General features: G+C 35.2%; 1 protein-coding gene across 1 annotated transcript; it reads right to left on the bottom strand.

Annotated features, from left to right (window-relative positions):
• On the bottom strand, positions 1-16471 carry LOC136417026 (retinal homeobox protein Rx3-like). The gene is made up of 3 exons (XM_066402514.1): positions 16280-16471; positions 5667-5887; positions 1-536 (listed from the first exon to the last, which is right to left on the bottom strand). Exons 1-3 carry the CDS (start codon positions 16365-16367, stop codon positions 177-179), a joined length of 669 nt encoding a protein of 222 aa, XP_066258611.1. The 5' UTR covers positions 16368-16471; the 3' UTR covers positions 1-176.
• Between the last annotated feature and the right edge of the window lie 3796 nt (positions 16472-20267).

The raw sequence follows: 20267 nt of genomic DNA, 5'->3' as shown, positions 1-20267 counted from the left end.
ACACAGAAATGGTAAACTATTAAAAATATATTTTTATTATCCAGCCTCGTAACTTTAAGACTATACAATGTCAATCACTAAAATCATAACCACTACGAATTATCTAACAAAACAGTATAAAATTCTCACCTACACCTTCTTATATAACATATCTACACCCCAAACATCTACATGAACTATGGAGGCGGAGGAGGACTAGATCCACCAGAATTCGTCTCTTGAGGAATTTTCAATTTCTCATTGAGACAAGTACCGAACTTGGCGACGCTCTCAGCTAATGCGAACCTTGTCATCAAGAAAGCCTGTATGTTGGGCACCCCCATTTGATTGGCCACCCAAGGGAAACCTAATGGCGTGTTCCCATACACTGCAGGCAGTTGGGTTCGAGGCCAAAATGTGTCGTTTATGGAAAGTTGGCTCATGTGCATTTGGTACTCCGCCATCCCTTGTTGTTCTGCGTGAATTAAGGCGCTGGTGTCGCGTCCTAGAGATTTTTCACGTTTTCTCCATTTGGCTCGCCGGTTTTGGAACCATACCTGGAACAATGGAGAAAGTGCTGTTTGTTTGCATAATAACAAGTTGATGATGGTCATAGTAACTTAAGATTATTATGATTGTAATTGACAGTTGACATTAAACTATGGTGTGCCAAAGTATTTACCTGGTGTATAGAGGTGCCAAGGTGGTTTATTGACTGTTAGTGATCATTGTCTATAAAGAGATAAAAGTACCAAAACAGGGTGTCCACTTAACAGCTCGTCGGATTCCTATTAGTTTATTTGTGATTTCATAAAAAATTAATTATATGGCTGTATATGGAGCTAATGAAACAAAATTGTAAAATTAGTGACAACCCTACAGAGTGTGCCAAAAAAGCGGGGCGTCATAAAGTGTCATTTTTTTAAATGGGACTCCCTGCCTTTTTTTCACGTGATAGAATCCTCTCTTCATCTCGTGTTAATTCCTAGATTCCTTTTTACCCTGAGATACAGTGAATCGCAGCTATGAGGTTTTAAATGAAATTTTAGATATTTGTAGTGCCTCATAAAAAAAATTTAATTGCAGTTAGCTTAAGTTAAATTTTGATCATTTTGAGATCAATTCTCACGCAAGATCACTTTATCACGCACGAATACCCATTTAGTCACAAATACACACAGGGTGTTCACAATAACAACTTTAATTTTCGTCTTTTCAAGTTCAATTTTTTTTATTTTTTCAAATAGGATGGTGTAGTTTTTATCACGTAGAACGAAAAAAAATTCTATTTTCTTCATTTTAGTGTAAAATAATGTTATATTTAACTGAAATGTTAATGGAATTATTATTAATTATTTCAGGAAAACTTGCATTCATGGCTAACAGCTTGAGTGTTTAGTATCCGTTGCCATGGTTTCAATGTTATTTGTTTTAAATTTTGACTGCTTCTTGACTTCCTCACTCATTTCTCTTACGCTAATTCGTGGGTTTTCTATTACTGATAAAGTAATGTTCAATTAATTTTTTTCTCCTAAGATCCTCTTCTTTCAACTTGTCTTTTCATAACTAACCCTTCCTATTCATTCAAAACGCTGCTTTAACCTTTCTAGACTTCTTAAATTACAATGTACTCTATTAAAAATCGTTGCGGCGAGATGCTAATAAACAATTTCCATCACATGAACCAATTACATAAATCATACTAATAAGTTCTTGTTGAGTATATTTCATTTTGATAGTCAGTTTTAAAATAAACAGATTTAGAAGGAACAGAAAACCGGAAATAAGCTGTCAACATTTAAAATATAACAACATCGAAACCATGGTAACGCATGATTAACACTTCGCCACTTAACCACCAATGCATTTTTTCCCAAAATAATTAATAATTCCGTTAATATTTAAGATAAATATACATTATTTTATATCAAAATAAAGAAAATATAATTTTCTTTCCTCATACGTCATACGTCACACTATTCTATTTGAAAAAAAATCAAGAAATTGAAGTATGTATTTTTGGCTAAATGAGTATTCGTGCTTGCTAAGGCAATCCTGCGTAAGAATCAATCCTAAAATTATCAAAATTTAATGTAAGTTAACTGCGATATTGATTGTTTATGAGGCACTCCAAATGTTTAAAATTTGTTTTAAACATTATAGCTTCGAGTCACTGCATCGCATGGTAAAAAAATCTAGGAACTAACACAAGATCAAGAGAGGACTCTATCACGTGAAAAAATGCAGGTGGTCCCATTTCAAAAAATTTACTTTATGACGCTCCACTTTTTTGAGATACCCCATAGGGTTGCCACTAATTTTAAAATTTACCTTCATTAGCCTCATATACATCCCCATAATTAATTTTTTATGAAATCACAAATAAACTGATAGGAGTCCGGAAGATTTTAAATGGGCACCTTGTATAAGGAGCACATTTTTTATTAAATCGAAATCGATTATTATAAAGAATGTAGGAACTAAACTTCACCTAATTATTTAAATGAAAGCTGGAAATCGGGTTAGGTCATTTTAATATTTTTAAGCCTCAGTGTTGGTCAAAGCAAGCATGAGCAAAATTTGGACAGAAAAGCCATCAATAGTTGGCTAGGAAATTTGCACTGATCCAACTTTGTACATTAATAGAAACACGTGTCTCTTACCCAATCAATAAAATCACCAAAGAGACCTCCATATACGCTACTTCCGCTTAAATCCTATATAAAAAGGACCCCATTCTTTGTCAGATACTTAGAAAATTGCATTCGTATGTTATATTCCAGTTTTGACGGATTTTGCTCGTTAGAATGTTGCTTATTCATAATAATAAACCAATTGCTTTGAAGGTTGTATGGTTCGCAACTCAGTAATTGAGGATTTCCTAAATATAAACTTAAATTGGATAAAAAGAAAAATGCACTTCTAGCAACTCCAAAAATGAGATGCGTATTTCTTTGCTAAATGTGGCGTTTCTAACGTAAACCAACTAGTTCTTCTGGAAATTTCATTTCGTTGAATAATTTGGTTTGCCGCAGTCCTTTACCGCTGCGGGGAAACCATAAATAGGCCTAGGGCACAGCAAGATAAAATGGGAGTGCCCTTGTAGTCAAAAAGTTAAAAAATTGACTTCTAATAATAACTGTACATGGATGCTTCTTCGTGCCCTTACAAGCAATGCGAACTTAGGGCCGGTTGTTCAATGTTTAGTTAGAGAGCGACAGCTGCCAGCTAACAACTAATTGGTAGAAAAAGTATATTCATAACGAAGGAAGAGCTTGACCAAAAGTCAATTTTCAAAGATTCCTCGATATAGCTTGCAGCAACCGTGACCCATTTTCATCCCCCCTTGGCTCGTTCGAAGGGTACGATCATTACCGCAAACTCCTAACACTGTTGCGTTGGTTTTTCAAGATTTTTGGAAACATTGGCCCAGTTGGAGAAATTATTTGTATGCCTTTTTTTTAGGGACACATAATAGGGACATTATAGGGTGCTTTAAAAGAAAAGCATAATGTAGTCATTTTTGAAACTAAGGGGTCGAAAAGAATCCGCCAACAAAAATATTCCGGTGAAGAAAAGTACGATGTAAAAAAATCAACTAAGCTCACCATATCTTCGCGGTATATTGCTCAAGGAATCCATAATGCAGTTTATAGCATAATTACATGTGTTCTGATGCAAAAATTTTACCATCAACCCCTAGCAGGAATCTAACAAGGTCGTATTGGTAATGAAAAGTACCACTCTTAAAATCGCAAATTTAAGAGTTATTTACATTCCTATTGCCGTTTGGGGGACAGTTGTATCTAGTACACATGAAGTTTAACTCTTTTCACCTACCTACGTCTTACAATTGAGTCCTATTTGGGAGATTATGTGAAAAGCTCAAGATCAATGAGAACAATCTTTCACTTTGACCCTTAAGCCTTTAGCGAATCATAGAGGCAGAGCGAAATGCAATTAACTGGCAGTATCGATTTTCCTACAACCCTCAATATAAAAAGCCCGTTTGAAACTGGTAATATCACTTAATGCCCTTTTCGCTACTGCGCTCGAAATTTCGAATATAATAGTCTTATATGATTAGGCGTTTTATTCGGTAATACCCGACTAATGATGGACATTAACTTGAACTTAATTGGTAACAATTTAGATAATTAATCTGCCTTGTAGCTGTTGAAGTGGGAGCGCAATTGCCCATTGTTCGCCACAATGGAGGTAATCGGAACTGGATCCGGCACTAGATTTTCTCTGATGTCTCATTTAAAGTGCCTCCCTGCTACGTATATAATGATGGAGGGCTGTCTCTTTTCATAATTGCCTTTTCAGCGGCGATTTAAGGACGGTTGAATGCGTCGCACAAAGGATATTCCAATATTTTACTTATGGATGATTTTTAATGTTGATGTCATTGAGGTGGAATGCAACTTATAACTTACGCCAGATAACAGTCAACTTGTAAATCAATTTTTAATTCACTATTACTTAATTTTGAACAAAGCGAGGTAGAAATTAATGGATCAGTACTATGGCCATCACCTTCACCAGATTTGATACCGCTGGAATTATTTTTATCGACACATAAAGGACAAATGACACCAGCAACAACTTCGGGAACTTTGATAATATCTTACTAAATATGCATGTAAATTCTATTTCCAATATTCACATCTTTAATGCCCTTGGAAGTATTGTGAAGCGAAGCAATTTGCGTTTCGTAAATACCAGATAAAACTGTTTGAACATCTAAAGAAGAAGGTGGAAGTTGGCGTATTTTTGAGCTAGAGTTATAAGAACTTACAACATTTTTGTAGCTTCTCTTTAACCATAGTTAATACCGTATGTTTCTCGTCCTAGCATAGATGTTCCATGATTAGATATATTTTATTTCAAGTTAAAAAATGAATTTAATGGGCTAATATATTTTTAGTTAGCAATTGAAACATGTTTCGATTATAATATAGGACTCATGTTTAGAAACGTTCGATCTCCAGCCAATCGTCCCAATTTACACCGAATTCCCAATATCGATAAATGATCAATTTGATTGCTTTCCAGCGTCAACTGTAACTTGGCAATCTCCTACTACAGGCTCTGAAAAAATACCAAGTTTTTCGATGAAATTTCTTCGATCCACAGCTCTTAGAAAAACATTCTCAAGCCATCACACTACCTGTAGCAATATGCAGCGAAAGGGGAAAGCTCGTATTCGACCAATTTCCAATAACATACCTAGTTTTACAAAAATCTCGCTTTTTATCGAAAATATTGACTTTTTTCTGAAATAAATGAGTACGCGTACACTGCATGAACGAGCGCGTTTTTGAACTGTACTTAAGAAAAAAATTTAATTAATCACATCCTGCAAATAAACTACCGCAAAATTGAATTACGTCAGTTTGTCACAAAATTACCAGAGCGGCCAGGGAAATTATCTCGGTAATTGCACTAGTGCAGATTACCGCTGTAATTCGCCACTGACTGGTTCAGCGCAACATTGAGAAACCAGTATGGCATTGTTAAATGCAATGCAAGTAATAATTTTGTTAATCACATTAAACTAATTTAATTGCATTAAATATCTGTTTATTATAAATATTTCATCTTCTGGTATTTTATCTAGTTTAAGATATCATATACTTACATCATATACATATCATATACATACAATATACTGGTATGCTTACTTGCACTCTAGCCTCAGTCAAATCCAGCCTCATAGCCAGCTCCTCCCTAGTGAACACATCAGGGTATTGCGTCTTCTCAAAGGCCGATTCCAAGATATGGAGCTGATATGTGGTGAAGGTAGTTCTCGATCGTCGAACCTTCCTTGGCCTGGATTCTTCTAAGTCGTCCGAACCTTCGTTGGAATTACTGATATTGTGCTTATCATCCTCGGTGGTACTACCTGAAACAACACACCTAAATAATGAAATTTAGTGCTTGTTAGATTTGTTTAAAATTTATGCCTTCTTGATACTTATGCGATAGCCAACATTCATTTGAATTTGAATTAGTTAATCCAGTTTAAACGTTCAGCTTTAATGGAGGCTAATTCAGCTCGGCATACGATTTAAAAAGGTATACATACACAAATAATAAAACTTAGTCCGATTTACGAATGGAGATTTTAAGCTACTAAGCCGATTACAAGCGCATTGTATAAGCTGGGTAGGCACCAGAAAATTTTATATAGGGGATTGGGAGTGTACGAAATTGGTCAGTTAGTCAATTAATAAGAGGTCATGTTTTGTCTTTGAGCATCTATGCGACCAAATTTAACAAGATAATTTGCAGTGTCTATATGTGCCATAGAAAGCTATAAGAGTCTCATTCACTTGAATAACACTACAATTTAGAATTTTATTTTTAAAATTCATTTAAATCGTTAATTAAATTCTTAAGTCCTAATTTTCTCCGCGCATTTCGCATTTTTACCTTCTTTAGAGCTCATGTACGTGAACTATCCTTACCAATTTACTCTAAATGTAGTTAAATTCCTTCCTACAGTGGGGCTGTATTTTCTACGAAATTCCTCTTTTTTCTTAATGAAGGTTAATACTTTTAAATAGTATAAAATCGTTAAATTTTCAAATCTTTCTTTTCTGCTTATTGTAGAGTATGGCAGTTTTGAGGTTATACAGTCATATACTAACCGTTGAAAAGCTGAAAACGCCTTTGGTTTCCAAATAAATCGGATATAAAATATCACGGCTCATCGGATTATTTGCAACCAAAGGAAATTTTTCGATATTTTTAATTGGTTCAGATTTTAATATTTCAGTATTTAAATTTCAACATTAATAGTCAGTGAAGCGGATTGTATAATAACGAGGTAGGAGGAAGTGGTATTTCCTCTGTAGGCGTATGATTACATCAATTATACCTATATTTAGATGATCAGATCTTTGTAGGCTTCTCAAGCCCGTTCAGAATCGAATAAAGAATCTGAAATAGCATAAGGATTCGACAACCATTGTCTAATCTACACACAATAATTTAAAGAGACGCGCACGCTAATACTGCTTCAACGGTATGAATGGTTAAACATCTTCCATTTTCAGCACAAAGGCTAAACAATTTAATGAATAATTAGGTAATAAAAACCAAACTAAAAAAGTAAAAGCCAAATATCTCCCCTAATCCCCAATTTATTACATGTTGCGCTGCCTGGTTACAGTCGAGCATACCGCTTTATGATATCACACTGCCGAGAGAACGTTTCGAGCTTTCATGAGAATTTTTATTTTTCTTTTGTATTTTTCCTATAAAACGATTTATTTGATTTTTGTGAAATTTTATACATGTAATTGCATGACAATTTCTAACAATTTTATAACGTTTAAATAGAATTTAAATTTTTTGTGGGCCTCCCTTTTGTTAATATACATCATGCATATCCGTAAATTAAGTGAAAGTCCTCACGAGCGTCATTAGAGCACGGCGGGCGTAAATAGAGCGAAATGTGTGTAACATACGTGAAACGAATATTACGGAAACTTCCACGTTTGATCCGAATGTGAGAGAAAAGATAGAAACAGATTACTGTCTATTGAATATTTTTCATGAAAGAACTCTACAGTTATAACTACCAAGAGTCAAAGGGCAGCTAGAAGTGAAAACCAGACTAACTACACTTTCAAGTTTGAAGAGACATATGTATGTATTAGAAAATACATGAAGTTCACAGCGGAAGCCTGGTAATATACACGAAAGTTGACTTTTTCACTTTCGGCATATAAGGTGCTAGTTAATAGCGTAACCTTTAAATCTCCTATTTAGCGAATTTCAACCAATGAAATTCATCGATTTCAATTACGCTGTTAAGTGCGTCGTAAATTTTATACCTATGAGGACGTAGCTTCACTGTCCAATATTTCTACACAGGAAAATATACAGAGGAAGCAAAAATAGGGAAAGCAAATGTGCTTTACATAGCAAACCAGAGTTTAAAAAAATGGAATAACATATATTTAAACTTTTCGACGTTGATGAAAAAAGTAGGAGCTACAATCACAATTATCCGGAGAAAGAAAGTTAATAGGAATCTTCTAAAAAAATGTCCGAACACAATACAGACTTTTTGGGAATTTCAAAGGTTGACAATAAAACATGCCGAAAGGTTTAGCCTAAACCAGAGGTACCGTCACAAAACCGTATGTAACAGTTGTTATTATAGCAGTACGGTTTACTGCCGGTAAAATAAAAACCACATCGCCGGAATTTCCTAAGAAGTCATACATCTGTGCAATACTGGCCTCAAAGGGCCAGAGTTAGAGACAATATCTGGTGGTTTCAAAAGGTAACAAACTAGAGGACGACAAAGGGCCAATTCAAAGGCTGCGGAGATCCTCCAACCTCAATGATTGTAGCTTTATGGTTGCTGTAAGGACAGTAGAAGAGGTATTGGGAGCTGACAATTGACATTTCCACTCAGTTGTCAAGTCGGTTTTTGACTCTTGAATCATCAGTGACTAGAAACTCTCGTAAAAAGGAAAATAGATTAAGGATATTTGTAAAATACATACTCAAAGAAATGAAACCCCAACGAGTCTTAATTCAGCTTCTCTCGGTCTACGAGATATGATTAAAACGAGAGTGGTCCTTCGATATCACAAGCCCAGAACCAGCTGCGGAAGAAGTTCCACTAAATTTGCATCAGTGTCCAAGGGAAAGAAGCACAAATTCCCCCGAACAAAAATAACTATAACCCTAGTTATGGACAACCCTGCATACCTCCTTTGAATACCATAAGCCATTCAAAATATGTGAAAATGCTATATCAAGAAATAAGATTATTCGATGAATTCATAGGAGATGCAAATTACAAAATTCAGACTTCAGAAAACCCTACGTATCCGTTCAAGTAATGGAAACATCCCATGGTCAAATTGAAAACATTTTATTACTTCACCGATTACATAACATTAGGCAAAATAAATAACTTGACCAATTTCTAGCTCTTGTTTCCTACTGTACATCTAGCTTGCTTTCTAGCCGTCTCTTACACATAGCCAGGCTATCATAGATCTCCTGCATGCACTAATTATAAGAGAGAAACTAGAAACGTTGTTCATAGTGAAAATCATACCAAAATGTTCAAAAAGTCGATATCTTCGATAAAACTGTATATCTGTAGAGCTAGGTACTTAGATGATATCGAAAATCGATGAACACTTCCAGAGCATTGGTACTCATTTCCATACTGCCGTAAAAAAGAATTCTCGGGCAGATTTGAGCATTCAAGAGTTTTTACCAAAAGAAGATGATTTTTTGGCCGAAAATGTAGTAGTTTCCCTTCTTAATGTATAGTACTTCTACAACAGTCTAAGGACGCGCATATCTGAGTGTTGTTCACTTTCAAAAATCAGTTAAGCATTTATGAAGAAATATTTTATCTGTTAATGAATTCTGTCACCGGCACAGTACCCAAATCAGTGTCTAGCTGGACATTCCTAACCAGCAAGGTTGAAGCGCTGCTTGAATATTGGAAGCTGTAGTGACTATGAGGAGGATAATGATAGTGATGGTTGGTACAGTAATAATTATCTCGGCAGGAATATCGTTAATACTGAATGAAGAAAAAACTCCTTTTTTAATTAATTGTACGGACCATGAATCGGGACCAAGATCTAGCGTTAATTTTGTTACGCCCTTAAGACTATGTCGGTTTGACTCCTTGGATTTGCTCGGGCGTTACCCGTTGCTTTTTGCTCAAAGCAAAGCGATGTCTTAAGCAACGGTTAGTCTAAACACAGACAACAGAGGAGGAGTAGTTGGGACACTAAATTCAACACAAGAACAATTTAACATATGTATTTATGCTCATACAAATGAAATAAAGAGATAATACAGAGTTCAAATTAAGAAACAGAACGGCGGTTATTCAGAACAGATAGCAACGCTAGGGCATACGCTAAAAGGTAATTGCATTCGATAAGAATGACGGTAACGTGAGGATAATCAGTACATCAGTCGGTAAGGATTTAAGATAAGGACGTAGGTGAAACCAAAAATGAATCCATCCTATGAAGTATACCATACAGATAAGACCATCAATCATAATAAACCACCATGTCCTAACGTTTAGCTTTAGTGACCGAATACAATGGTCCACCATAGCCTAACAAATAAAACACTTGAAAGAGAGGGCATTAAAGTCACTATCCAGAAAAACCTTAATAGCCCACCAAAATTACTCTAAAACTCTTGATCCTAGCCAGCCAATAATAGATAACTATCGACAAGCGAGTGAACACGGCGGAACATGATCATCCAGCTTACCCTAACAGATTACCTTAACATATTTACATCAATAGTCCAATTACAAGATTGTATAAGAGATAACAGACCACCATTATTGAGGAATCGGACTATTTTTTGGCCCACCATGTTCATTCGCCTTTAAAATGGCTGGATACAATAAACCATCCTATTCTGTAAGCAATAACATTCATTTTTAACATCCCATTGTTATTTCGATATGTATGGATGCAAATGGAAAATGGTAGTACGCGATTTTTGTTTCCGGTTTAAAAAGTTTAAAAGGGGATATGTAAACCTTTGACCTGTGTAATTTGTTTAATGTCATAATTACTCGTAATAAAAATGTATTTTGTTGGGTTTAAATTATAAATTCTTCAATACATATATTTATTTCTACAAAATGAGTAATTTATTAGGTGTACAACTTTGCTTCCGCCGTTTTTTTTCCGAATTTCGCGATTTTATTGTAAAAAACTAATTATACCTTTAGGATCCAAAGTATTGTCCATCGCTGGCCACTACTTTCTCCCATCTTTCGGGCAGCATACGAATCCCGTGTTGAAAAAATTGGACATCTTTTGAAGCGATCCACGATTCTATCCAATTTCTTACTTCTTCATAAGACCGGAAGTGTTGGTCAGCTAGCCCATGTGCCATGGATCGAAACAAGTGATAATCAGAAGGAGCTAGGTCAGGAGAATATGGCGGGTGGGGTAGGACTTCCCATTTCAATGTTTCCAAGTATTTCTTGACCACTTGCGCAACATGGGGTCGAGCATTATCGTGCTGCAAAATCACTTTATCATGTCTCTCGTTGTATTGCAGCCGTTTCTTTTTCAATGCTCGGCTCAAACGCATTAATTGGGTTCGATAAAGAGCACCTGTGATTGTTTCAGTTGGTTGTAACAGCTCATAATATATTACGCCGAGTTGATCCCACCAAATACAGAGCATGATTTTGGAACCATGAATAGACGGTTTGGCCGTCGACGTGGAAGCATGGCCGGGATATCCCCAAGTCTTTTTGCGTTTGGGATTATCGTAATGAACCCATTTCTCGTCCCCAGTCACAATACGATGCAGAAATCCCTTCCGTCTTTGCCTTGCAAGCAACTGTTCACAAGCGAACAGACGCCTGTCAATATCTCTTGGTTTCAACTCGTACGGCACCCAATATCCTTGCTTCTGAATCATTCCCATGTCTTTGAGGCGTTTTGAGATTGTTTGTTGAGTCACTCCCAATGATTGTGCCAATTCTTGTTGACTTTGACACGAGTCTTCGTCAAGTAATGCTTCCAAGTTCGCATCTTGGAAAACCTTCTTTCTTCCACCGCTATGTTGGTCTTCGACGTGAAAATCACCGTTCTTGAAGCGCTGAAACCACTCACGACATGTCCTTTCACTAATAGTGGCTTCCCCATAAGTATCTGAGAGCATTCGATGAGCCTCAGCAGCAGATTTCTTCATATTGAAGCAGAAAAGTAAAACCTCCCGCAAATGACGAGAATTTGGCTCGTACACTGACATTTTCAATTGCGAATAACTTTATGATGAAGACACAAATAGACTAATATTTTTATGAGGTTATGTTAACAGGTGCCCAAGGCTCCTGCATGCCCACATGGGGTTATTTATTTCGATCATTACTTACCGCTACATACATCTATTCAAAAACGGCGGAAGCAAAGTTGTACACCTAATATTAATGTATCTTTTTTATCGTTTAAAACTAAAAGTGTAAAATGTCTGATCAAGAAAATATATTTTACTTGTTTGAATATTTGTCGGCAAATTACCGGACAACTTCGGTCAATTTTAATAAATGTAAGATATATACTGCGTGACATAGAAAAGAGAACACCCCGTAAAAATGATTTGATTTAAATAATTTTTGGTATGCATGTTGTTTACACCAAAACAAATACTTCATTAAAAAGTTGAACAAATTTAATTGTTAAAAACTAAAAAAAATTTAATAATTTGTCGGTCCTCCGCGGTGTCTTATACATTCCTGTACACGTCTAGGCATGGATCTAATGAGGTGATTGATGTCCTCTTGGGGGATCTCATTCCAGGCTAACTGGACAGCATGACACAACATCGCTAGGGTTTGCGGGGGATGGGGTAAATTATGCAACCTTCTACCTATAATATCCCATACATGTTCGATCGGTGAGAGGTCTGGAGATCGAGGTGGCCAAGGTAGCAAATTGACTGCATTTTGTTGGAAGAAGTCCATAGTCACTCTAGCCACATGTGGTCGTGCATTGTCTTGTTGGAAAACTGGATCAACAAGAGTTTCCAGATAAGGCACAAGATGAGGTTCCAGGACTTCTTGGATGTATCGCTGGGCTGTCATACTGCCTCTGACGAAAACTAAAGGTGACCTGCTACCATATGCAATGGCACCCCAAACCATTACCCCAACAGTCTGATGGACATGCCTCTGTATTGCAAACTGAGGATCCCATCTTTCACCCCGTCTCCTTCGTATTCTTGCCCGACCATCATGCATACCGAAACAGAATCTGGATTCGTCACTAAACACGATATTATCCCATTCCAGAGTCCAATGTATCCGTTCTTGGCACTACTGTAGTCGATTTTGACGATGATTTAAGGTGAGGGGTAACACGAGATAGGGACGGTAGGAAATCAATCCAAAACTTCTTATGCGGCGATAAATGGTTCGTATCCCAATGGGCCTTCCATACTCAGCGAACCACTGATCCGCCAGCGTCCTCGACGAGACGAACCTATCTCTTAGGGCCATAATTCGGAGTCGGCGATCTTGGCGTTCTGTAGTTCTTCGAGGTCGTCCAGTACCTGTTCTTCTGCCTGTTTGCCCTTCTTCGAACCATCCCTGACAGCATCTCACTATAGTGTTTACACTACGGTTCAATCTAGTGGCGATTTCCCTAAATGACAGACCAGCCTCTCGTAGACCCACTATTCGACCCCTCTCAAACTCGCTCAATTGATGAAAATTTCGCTCTATTCTGGTTCTAGGCATATCTCTACGCAGTTTCTAAGCACACTACACTCCAATAAATGTTATTTTCCAGTTGTATTGTTGATATTTTATTGCAATTTTTATATTTAAAAAAAACCTAAAATTCCGAATAACTCGTTAATACGTAGATAAATATGAGTGAAATTTAGATCGTTTCTGCTATACATATAAACAAACATGCAGACCAAAAATTATTTAAATTAAACCATTTTTACGGGGTGTTCTCTTTTCTATGTCACGCAGTGTATTTTACTTGTCTATTTATTCGTCCGGTAAATTACCGGCCAATTTCATTTAATATGTAAAAAATATCAACTACCACTGTCAGTTACGTCATTGACGTCACTCATTTTTGTCATTATTGAAGTTGACGGTCAAATTCACAAATGTCCAGACAAATTCAATTTGACTTCCACCTTCATATATATGTATTTCTATCTTCTACTTTTCATATATATTTCTGCGGTAATTTATCAATTAGAAAATTGTTATCCTATCCTAATTACAACAGAGTGAAACGAATTAAATCCACTTTATAATTCTTCATAACGAAACACTGTATGATTTAAAAAATGCAGTTTAATCATTTAATAAATCTATTAGAACAAGCTGTATGAAAATAAATCAGTTAAGCAAAACTGCTTTAAATCCATTTTTCAAACAAGCGTTAATTCAGTCACGTCCAAGGCAAATTCGGACAAGAATATTTCATAAATCATTATTTAAAAACAAGTTTAAAAAGAATCCGATTGTCTAAACGAAGAGATTGGAAGTGCATAGAAGATAATAATTATTTTAATTTTTACTACTATTTGTATAAAGTATATATTATTGTGATTAAGTCTGCGAATTGCGTATAGATTTTCATTTCAATTTGACTAAAAAGTTCGACTGAGTGGTCCTGGAGTGCGTAATAATACTCAAATGTCGGTCAAGAATTTGCAAATAATACCTCTATTGTATAATGAGCACGAAAAGGTTTGCTTGCGAGCCATGGACGAGTGCAGTAAATTACATGTATAGGAAACCATCATTTTGGTGCTACAATATTTCTTCTACGACTGAAATAATTCAATGTTCTGAAAAACAAAAAGGATTTACTTCCTTACAGCTTAAATATCCAAACGACTGTGACTAAAATTCACCAAAATGGTAGGTATTTGTTTTTTCTCATTACTGCCCATAAGAAAAGCATATTCCCCGTAATTAATAAGCCTACAAATCAAATTTTATTGGAAGAGAAAATAAAAGGTCTGATAAGAAAAACCCAGACCAAATTGCTCAATAATATTGATGTTTCCCTAGCCTTACGACGTATTATTTCTTAGGGTGTTATGGTATATACACATAATTAGAACTAGTTATGATATGCATTGTTTTGTATAATGAGTTAGATCCTGTGAGAAGAGATAAGAGAAAGCTTTTAATTATAAAAGAGTTGCAAATACCAGGCAAATATTTTAATGCATTTTTCTGGGTTCCAGATAAGTATTATGAATAAAAATTAGCTTAGATATGACCAATTCTAAATTAAAAACATTATCTCAGTGTGTCTTTATTTTGCCATCCTATTTAAGTTCTTGATGGTCTATCAACATTATTAAAAATCCACTGGATAAGGCGTTGATTAACCGTAGTAAATTCTTAATAATGTTTTTTGTCCGATTTGATTATAAAATGCGTTTTATGACACTACTTTACGGCCATAAACTTATTCATTATAGCCTTAGTGCAATAAAGTAGGTGAATTTATAACCCTAATGCAATAAGGCAGGTAAAATATGTATTTTCTGAGAAATTGACAATAAAATTTATTTATGGACATAAATATCCCTTAGAAGGTGATTGAAATATTTTCATTTTGACTTAGTTGTCAAATTAGTAATAAGTTATTACGAAATTGGAGATGTCACTATATGTAATGCTTGCGTAATAGGCTTTTATTTATGGTTAACTTATCCATTTATCGTACACTGATTCGTCTCATAAAACACTAAAAAAATTCCAATTAAATTTGTTGAAATACCATGAGCGTTACTGTAAAGGCGTAGCAATCGTTATTTTTGCTAAATATTCATAAAAAATAGAAACTTTATGAAAACCCCCTGTAATTTTTCTTACAGACCAAAAATTGAAAAATCACAAATATGTTCTAAGATGTCTTCCATTGCCCGTAAAAACGGTCCTTCGGACACAATTAATTATTTTTAATGCGTTTTTCTTAACCACAGGGCAACTAAACAAAAAAATTGATTTTTTTTAATGTAAAAAAAAATAAAAATCCGCCATTAAGTCCCGGAATATCGACCAAAGCCGCCAAAGAACATTATGATGACGGTTCTGAAATAACAATAGATATCAAAGGTTGAAAATCAACAGGTTTGCATGACATTTTTCATCACCCTGTATCTCATTGAGACTTTTTTCGTCCAAGGAGAGTTCGTCAATGATTTTAGAAGCCGGCTTTTAGAAACTTTTGTCTTTAATAAGAGCTCTCAAAAATGCCTAAAAGGTGTGCCACTTCGACTCTTTGTGCGAACATTTTAGTTCAGAACCTGACTTGTTTCTTTTAAGAGCAGTAACATGTTTTTTGGCTGCTTCAAAGTTAAAAGTATTCGTTTAGAAGTTAAACCATGAGGTGTTAAAAAAATGATCAGATTTTCTTTTTTAACCACCTCATTTTCTTAAAAAATTGTTACCGAGAGATTATTAAAACATGTTAAAAAATTGCTGGCACAGGATTGTACCGAAAAAGAGTTTTGTGTGCGCCTGTCATCTGTCCATCTGTATGTAAATGATCTATTTGGGTATAATTTTACGTAATCTACTGGGCGTTTGAGACAATCTCAAATAGCATTTAACGGGGTGGTTCTAGGGGTCTTCAGGAATGATTAATATTTCCTTTGGATCATTTAATAGTGAAAATTTCATGTTTTTCTTTGTCACATGATATAGTTTTTTCCCTTTAAAAATTGTCAAAGGCACTGTGCCAATTTTTTTAAAATCAAATTCTGATCTTACCACAGTGCTCCGTCGAGGAACTGAATCCCAAAATCTGATCAATACTATACACAGTGCGCGATTTCTGTTCTCGAATCGAATTAGACATAACTGGAAAAACAAGTGACTGTTTACTGTGCCTGCTCAACTGTCAATTTTGTGAGACAGAGTGAATCGATAGCCCAAAGGAGTTCTCTAATTGAATCCCTTCGTCCCGAAGGCTATAAGTTACTGAACTAATATTTTAGAGCCCTCGGAGGGGAAGTAAAACCTACCCTCGTATTTTCTCCGCCTTCTCCCATTAGACCAATCAAAATAACTCCTTTATTTACGCATGCTTCCTCATCTAAAGTTAACCACGCCGACCAGCCAACTTAATCTGTTTGAATAATTCGATACCGTGTACTCTACGAAATGTTAACAGTTAATTAAATTGATTACACCGGTTTATTAAAACGTTATTACTTTATTAGGAGCTGCTTGTAACTTATCAGGTGTTATATATTAATATACTTTTAATAAATGTTTATCTTAAAAACCACGTTTGTTAAACAGTAATAAAATACCTATATGTGTAATTGTTTATGAAAGGGGCCTAATTAAGTAGATAAGGAGACCGATCAGGTTTAACCCTTTTAATAAAGAAAATTATATATTATTCTGCCAGATAATATTATCCATTATAGCATACACTTATAAACGGAACAAAACGCCTTTTTGTGTAAATAGAAACATTAAATGACTTGTAATATAACCTTCCCTAGGTCCCAGGTGGAAATTGGGACTTTAAATATAAGCATGACAAACAAATGTTATTACCCATAGCATAAATATAATAAGGAATTCGGGTCTATACAAGGTGTTCAATTCTACAGGGGGCCAAAGTAATTTTTAAAATTTTCTAGACTGAAAATAAATCTCAGTTTTCCGTCTACAAATTTGAAAATGCCGTTAAGGGAGTATTGGCTACGAAAAACTCGACCTAAATTTTTTATTATTGCTGATAATTCCAATATTTTTACAAATTTTGGTACCCAAAATTCTTCTATATCAAAAAAAATATTTATGTACAAAAAAACTTGCATTTCTAACCGTTTTCGAGATATTTTCAATTAAGTGTTTCGGTACTCTGCGAACGACTTATGAATACCATCATATATTCATTAACTACTTGGGTTGTCATATAGACCATAAATACAATAAAATATCACTGGGGCACCATTTTTTCATTTTTACCTGGAACCTTATCGTAATAAGACACAATCAAATCATGAAAATTTCGAACGACTTTACAATAAACTGTTTGGAGACTAATTCATCTTTTTCAGAACCGGATAATGGAACGTAAAAAATTCTCACTGTAGGCCAAAAAAGGGAAATATTCATCCTAATCTTGGAGATTCCAGAAACTGGCACCAGGTGTATTTCCAAAGATCAATTGAATATCTAGCAAACCTAAATTGGAAACGCCAGCTTCTTGAGAAATAACTTACCTTTAGTTTTGGAGAATGTTTTTCTGATCCTAAGATAATATTTATGGTTTATGCAAGATGAGACCCACACACAGACGATTAATTGCGATAGTGAGCACCTGTGGCCGCCACGAAATCCAGACTTAAACCCATTAGATTTTTTTTTTAGATTTTTTAAAGTGATTGATATATAAATCGGTACTGAACAATAACCAAACCCTTTTCAAGGAGCGACAAAATTTTCATTTAATACATTTGATTAAATATTACCATGCCATATTGTGTGTTTTTTTTTAAATTTCTTACCTTGATATTTATGGTCCAGTGCGTTATTATTTATTTAAACAAAATGGTGTGAACACGAAAAATATGAAAACTATAGAAAATTTTATGCTTAATTTGAGAAATATTGATGTTCTTACACAACACCTAATATTGATTAATCTCGGTATAACCCCTCTTCTATTGAAACTTTCTATTGAATTTCGAATTGAATTGATATTGCTATTTTAATGCATGAACTTCGATGATTTTGATATAAACTCTGTGAATTAAATTACCTCAAGAGTTGGCAGCTCTCAGTGGTTATCAAATCGGGATTGTTCAGGGTAATTCACGTAGGATATATGCGTTTTATAATTATGGAAAAATTTTGTGTAAGAACAATAATATGAACGAATTCATAGAAAATTCTAATGAACTGCTGATCTAATATTTATTAGGTACCCAATTAACTAATTAATACAAACTTAAATTAAAAATAACCTATGATGTTTTATATTATTTCTACAATTACTCCACTCTCAATTGAAATGCAATGTCAGGTTGTCGTGAGTCCATTAATCTCCATCAGAGTATCTCCCAGAGACCAATTCTCCATTTAAGAACGCCTGAAGCCTCTTCTGGCGAAAGATGGAAGAAAATACACCCCACTTTCAGCATTTTCCATATCATCTATAGAACGTTTTCCCCTTCTTGCAAATGAGGGCAAAAAGTACACTCCACTCTCAGCATTCTCCATATCATCATCTACAGTTGAGGCAGACCTCTTACCTCTTCTGGCAAATGATGGAAGGAAGTAGACACCACTTTCTGCATTCTCCATGTCATCTACTTGATCTGGAACTGACCGCTTTCCTCTTCTGGCAAACGACGGCAGGAAGTAGACACCGCTTTCAGCTCCATCCATTTCTTCTGTTGCTTCAGGTACAGATCTTTTAGAAATCTTCTCCATGCCAGTAAGTCCAAAGTTTTTATCAGTATAAAGGGATCGTTTTAGAATCTTCTTGTTTCCATTGCCGTCCACGGGTTGGGACGCCGCACTCTGAATCGCCAACAGTAGAGCAAGTACCGCGAATGCGGTTTGCATTTTGTAATATATCACAATGATTGCTGGGTACCACTGATTTGAACTGCTTCAGATATTGTGGAAATAGTGAGAAACCAACGTATTTATACTGCAGTACTACAGAAGTTATTCGTGCGTATTTAGCGGTTCTTTGCGAGGTGTATGGCAAACAAAATAAAATCTGTTAATTGAAATTACAACCAGGATTTTAAATATTTAAAGACTTTATTGGGAATTTAAATAATAGAGGAATTCAAAATAGTTTGCCTTTATTGCACTCTAGAATGTTGTCCAATAATCGCCATTTGGCGAATATACGTTGGCCTCTTTGATTGAGCATATTTTACTGATTTCAGGCGAGAATGGAAGATAGTATCACGAACAATGAATATTCGCTTAGCGCAATTCATTCACACTAGTTGGCATTTGCCGAGTGCCGAATGTTCGTCATTCGTGACTCGTCGAATACCGCATATGTGGACACGGCTTAACTGACTATCCTTATTTGACCTACTATATTTAATTGGTCAATTTCTATTGTCATCTCTGTTATGTTCCTTCATTTCTACATCACTTTCGATATTGTATATTCTGTTTTGTTATTTTTTCTCATTGTTCGCATTTTGCTCTTAAGTTTTGTGCTTAACAATTCGCTTTAAGAAAATTTCTGCTGAATTGGTCCTAGCATAGAGCATAGCGGAACTTCACAGCTACTACATTAATTTTTTTCATGTTATACCAGGAAATATGCACTTTCAGTCCAATTTTCCTGACGGAGAGTAACGTTTTGAAAGTCCAGACTCGCAAGCTGACTTAAGAGATCTATAAAACTATTTTTCTATCCCTGGTGACTGTTTTTCCGATCCCTTTTTGTGAAATAATGCTAACAAAATTTTGAAAAATGTCTTCTTTTTCTTTGTAACTGTGGGAAATTCTAAATTGTAAGAAATCCAAGCCCATCCTAAATTAAGGTCAAATGCTAACAAACATCCTGGTGGGCAAATATTGACTCAAAAAGTGTATTTATGCAGAACACAAAATATGAAAATACTCTTACACTCTCTTTTGAGAATCATTAATTTGTTTAATGATTAGTAGCCAATAGGATTCTAATTTACGTGTTACGTGCTAATAAAATGCGACAAATTGTATAACCTTTATGACAGTAAACAAGAAATGGTCAATTAGC

Source organism: Euwallacea similis, chromosome 26 (genome assembly GCF_039881205.1).
Source record: "Euwallacea similis isolate ESF13 chromosome 26, ESF131.1, whole genome shotgun sequence".
Lineage (NCBI taxonomy): Eukaryota > Metazoa > Arthropoda > Insecta > Coleoptera > Curculionidae > Euwallacea > Euwallacea similis.
The sequence above is the reverse complement of the archived record's forward strand: the minus strand, read 5'-3'. Positions and strand labels throughout refer to the sequence as shown.

Bases quoted from the DNA above. Each gene is read 5' to 3' on its own strand.
- LOC136417026 (XM_066402514.1), bottom strand. From the start codon at position 16,367: ATGTCTAATTCGATTCGAGAACAGAAATCGCGCACTGTGTATAGTATT. The intron at 5,888-16,279 runs GTAAGATCAGAA...GTGTTGTTTCAG, and splicing joins TTCCTCGACGGAGCACTGTG to GTAGTACCACCGAGGATGAT. The intron at 537-5,666 runs GTAAGCATACCA...CCATTGTTCCAG, and splicing joins TGACTGAGGCTAGAGTGCAA to GTATGGTTCCAAAACCGGCG.